The sequence below is a fragment of the Salvelinus namaycush genome, chromosome 26, assembly GCF_016432855.1.
Source record: "Salvelinus namaycush isolate Seneca chromosome 26, SaNama_1.0, whole genome shotgun sequence".
In the NCBI taxonomy this organism is placed as follows: domain Eukaryota; kingdom Metazoa; phylum Chordata; class Actinopteri; order Salmoniformes; family Salmonidae; genus Salvelinus; species Salvelinus namaycush.
This window is the reverse complement of record NC_052332.1, coordinates 19363947-19367078: the sequence shown is the minus strand read 5'-3', so window position 1 is coordinate 19367078 and position 3132 is coordinate 19363947. Positions and strand designations below refer to the sequence as shown.

General features: G+C 48.0%; 1 protein-coding gene across 1 annotated transcript; it reads right to left on the bottom strand.

Moving 5' to 3' along the window:
• Positions 1-1667, bottom strand: si:ch211-22d5.2 (serine/threonine-protein kinase NIM1). Its single transcript, XM_038964654.1, has 3 exons — positions 1391-1667; positions 919-1187; positions 1-756 (listed from the first exon to the last, which is right to left on the bottom strand). The coding sequence occupies exons 1-3, from the start codon at positions 1665-1667 to the stop codon at positions 1-3; spliced, it is 1302 nt and encodes a 433-aa protein (XP_038820582.1).
• Positions 1668-3132: the final 1465 nt, after the last annotated feature.

Sequence of the window (3132 nt, the reverse complement as noted above, 5' to 3'; positions counted from 1 at the left end):
TTACTGAAGGACACATAACCTGGAGGAGTGCATCAGACTTCTGTAAGCTCGGAGGCCCTCTCTCTTAGGGTCCCGGACCAACCCTCCGACCACAGGCACAGTCTCAGCGCCACGCCTTTTCTGGGCGCGGTGTAAGAGGATGCGGTAAAGTCCGGTGATGGGGCTGCGGCTGTCCTTGCCCTCGTTGTTGCGTATGTGTTCCATGTTGACACCCAGCTCCTCAAGGGAGGCCCTGATCTCCTCCTCCTCATCATCCAGCTCCCCAGGCTCTGCATCCGCCAGGCGCAGAGGGTTGAGGGGGACCGGTGGCACCACAGTCCACGGGTACTCCACAGGAAGCAGCCAGTCACAGCCCAGCATCTGGTCCACCGCATAGCGTTCCGCTGGCACAGGCTTCAGGATGCCCCGAATCAGCCGCTGGCACGGGCCTGGCACCCAGGGCGGGAGGGTGTAGACCCCCTCTATAACAGCGAGCCTCAGCTTGCCCATGGTGTCGGCTCGGAAGGGCATGGTGCCAGTCACCATGAAGAAGAGCAGGACGCCCATGGCCCATACGTCCACTGGCGGCCCCACATAGCACTCGTCCCTGAAGAGTTCAGGCGCGGCATAGGGGGGAGAGCCACAAAAGGTGTCCAGGGTGTCACTGCAGTTGGTGACCCTGGTGCTGAAGCCAAAGTCAGCCACCTTCACACAGCCATTACAGGTGTACAGTACATTCTCAGCCTTCAGGTCCCGGTGGATTATGTTTTTGTCGTGCTGCAAACAAAAACAATAGACATACTGTATGAAATAATTTCATGATTGAAATGGACTAAAATAAGATCTTTATATCAAGAATGTCTGTATTGGACTGTAATAAGACCTGGGATCACATTGCTGATTCTACAGTATATGTGTATTCAATTGAATGTTACGGACCATGTGTTTGATGGCGGATAGGATTTGTGCGAAGGTGATCTTGGCCTCGGTTTCTGACAGCTTGCCATCGGAGCAGATGTGTGTGTGGAGGTCCCCTCCCCCGGCATACTCCAGCACCAGGTAGAGTCGGCTGTGTGACTCGACCACCTCGTACAGACGCACCACATTGGCATGCTGCAGGGCCTCCATGCTGGAGATCTCCCTGGAGAGCAGCCTCTGGTCCTGAACATCCAGCCGCATCTTATCCAGCACCTTGATGGCCACCTTGTCTGGGGGAGAGAAGGTGAGAGGTGTTGGATCACTTGAGACAGGTGTTTTTCTCAGTTCATTTTCAACATGCTTTACTGTGGTGGTTTCACAGTCACACTAATGAATTGCTATGCTGTTAGCATCATTGCATGGATGATGATACCAGCTGCACTGATTAATTATTGATGACATTTTGCACGGTCAGCCCTTGTGGGGCCCTTGCCTTTGGTGAGGGAGTGGAAGGCCATTTTGACGTGGGAGAAGGTTCCAGAGCCGATCTCACCACGGACCTTGTAGAAGCCAATCCTACGGCCCACGATCAGCTCCTTGATGGTCTGCTCATCCTGACACATTTTGGTGGTGAGCTTCTCCAGAGGGCTGAGGCATGGTGGCGGGGTATCCTCCTCCTCATCCTGCCGACCTAACGAGCTGACTGACAGGCTATAGCGGCTGTGGAGAGTCCTCCTCCTGGTGGACACCTGGTACTGCCCCCCTGGCATCCTTACTACGGCTCAGGTCATGACAGGTTATGGACTGTGGACAGGAAATAAATGATATACAGTCATCTTGAGAACCCAATAGTCAATAGTATGATGGATGTCCCAGACAGTAACTTTGAATTTAATTATATAAAGGAGAGAGTGGGGTAAATTGAGATTTTTTCCCCCGACATTCAGCATCATTCGGCCAAGGGAAATATATTATTCTTTCTAACAAAGGTACAGTATCTACATATATTTCAGGATGTTGTGAAATAATCAGAATTCATGTCAACATTACAGTTTTGGAAGCATAGCTTGTACAAAAAAGTGGTCGCTTGGCACAAATTACCCTGGGTTAAGCCACCTACAAATTTCTGTACTGAATTAAATCTTGCTACCTTTTTAAAAACATTTCTATCTTAATTTCCCAAACACAATTTAACACAATCGTGTTAAAAGCATCTTTTAACACAGGCTTAACACCTAACAAACACTTTCAACATACGTCAGGCCTACAGTTGCAAAGGGAGGGTATTTTACTGAAACTTTCCGAAGTTTAGCAGTAAAATACCAGAATATTGGTATCATTCAAGGATTTTATGTAATCTATCAAAAGACTTCTAGTGGCCCTTTTGGGTACTTCAGATTATCACAGATGTCTGTAATTATCTCTGGCCCTCTTTCTGGGATTATGACATGTAAAATACACTGAACAAAAATATAAACGCAACCATTTCAAAGTTTTTACTGAGATACAGCTCATATAAGGAAGACAGTCAATTGAAATAAATAAATTGGGCTCTAATCTATGGATTTCACGACTGGGAATACACATATGCATCTGTTGGTCACAGATACCTTACAAAAAGGTAGGGGCGTGGATCTGAAAACCAGTCAGAATCTGGTGTGACCACCATTTGCCTCATGCAGCATGACACATCTCCTTCGCATATAATTGATCAGGCTGTTGATTGTGGCCTGTGGAATGTTGTCCCACTTCTCTTCAATGCCTGTGCAAAGTTGCTGGATATTGGCGGGAACTGGAACACGCTGTCATACACGTCAATCCAGAGCATCCTAAACATGCTCAATGGGTGACATGTCTGGTGAGTATGCAGGCCATGGAAGAACTGAGACATTTTCAGCCTTCAGGAATTGTGTACAGATCCTTACAACATGGGGCCGTGTATTATCATGCTGAAACATGAGTAGATTGCAGCTGATGAATGGCACGACAATGGGCCTCAGGATCTCATCACAATATCTCTGTGCATGGAAATTGCCATTGATAAAATGCAATTGTGTTCGTTGTCCGTAGCTTATGACTGCTCATACCATAACCCCACCGCCACCATGAAGCACTTTGTTCACAACATTGACATCAGAAAACTGCTTGCCCACACAACGCCATACTGTCTGCCATCTGCCCGGTACAGTTGAAATTGGTATTCCTCTGTGAAGAGCACACTTCTCCAGTGTGCCA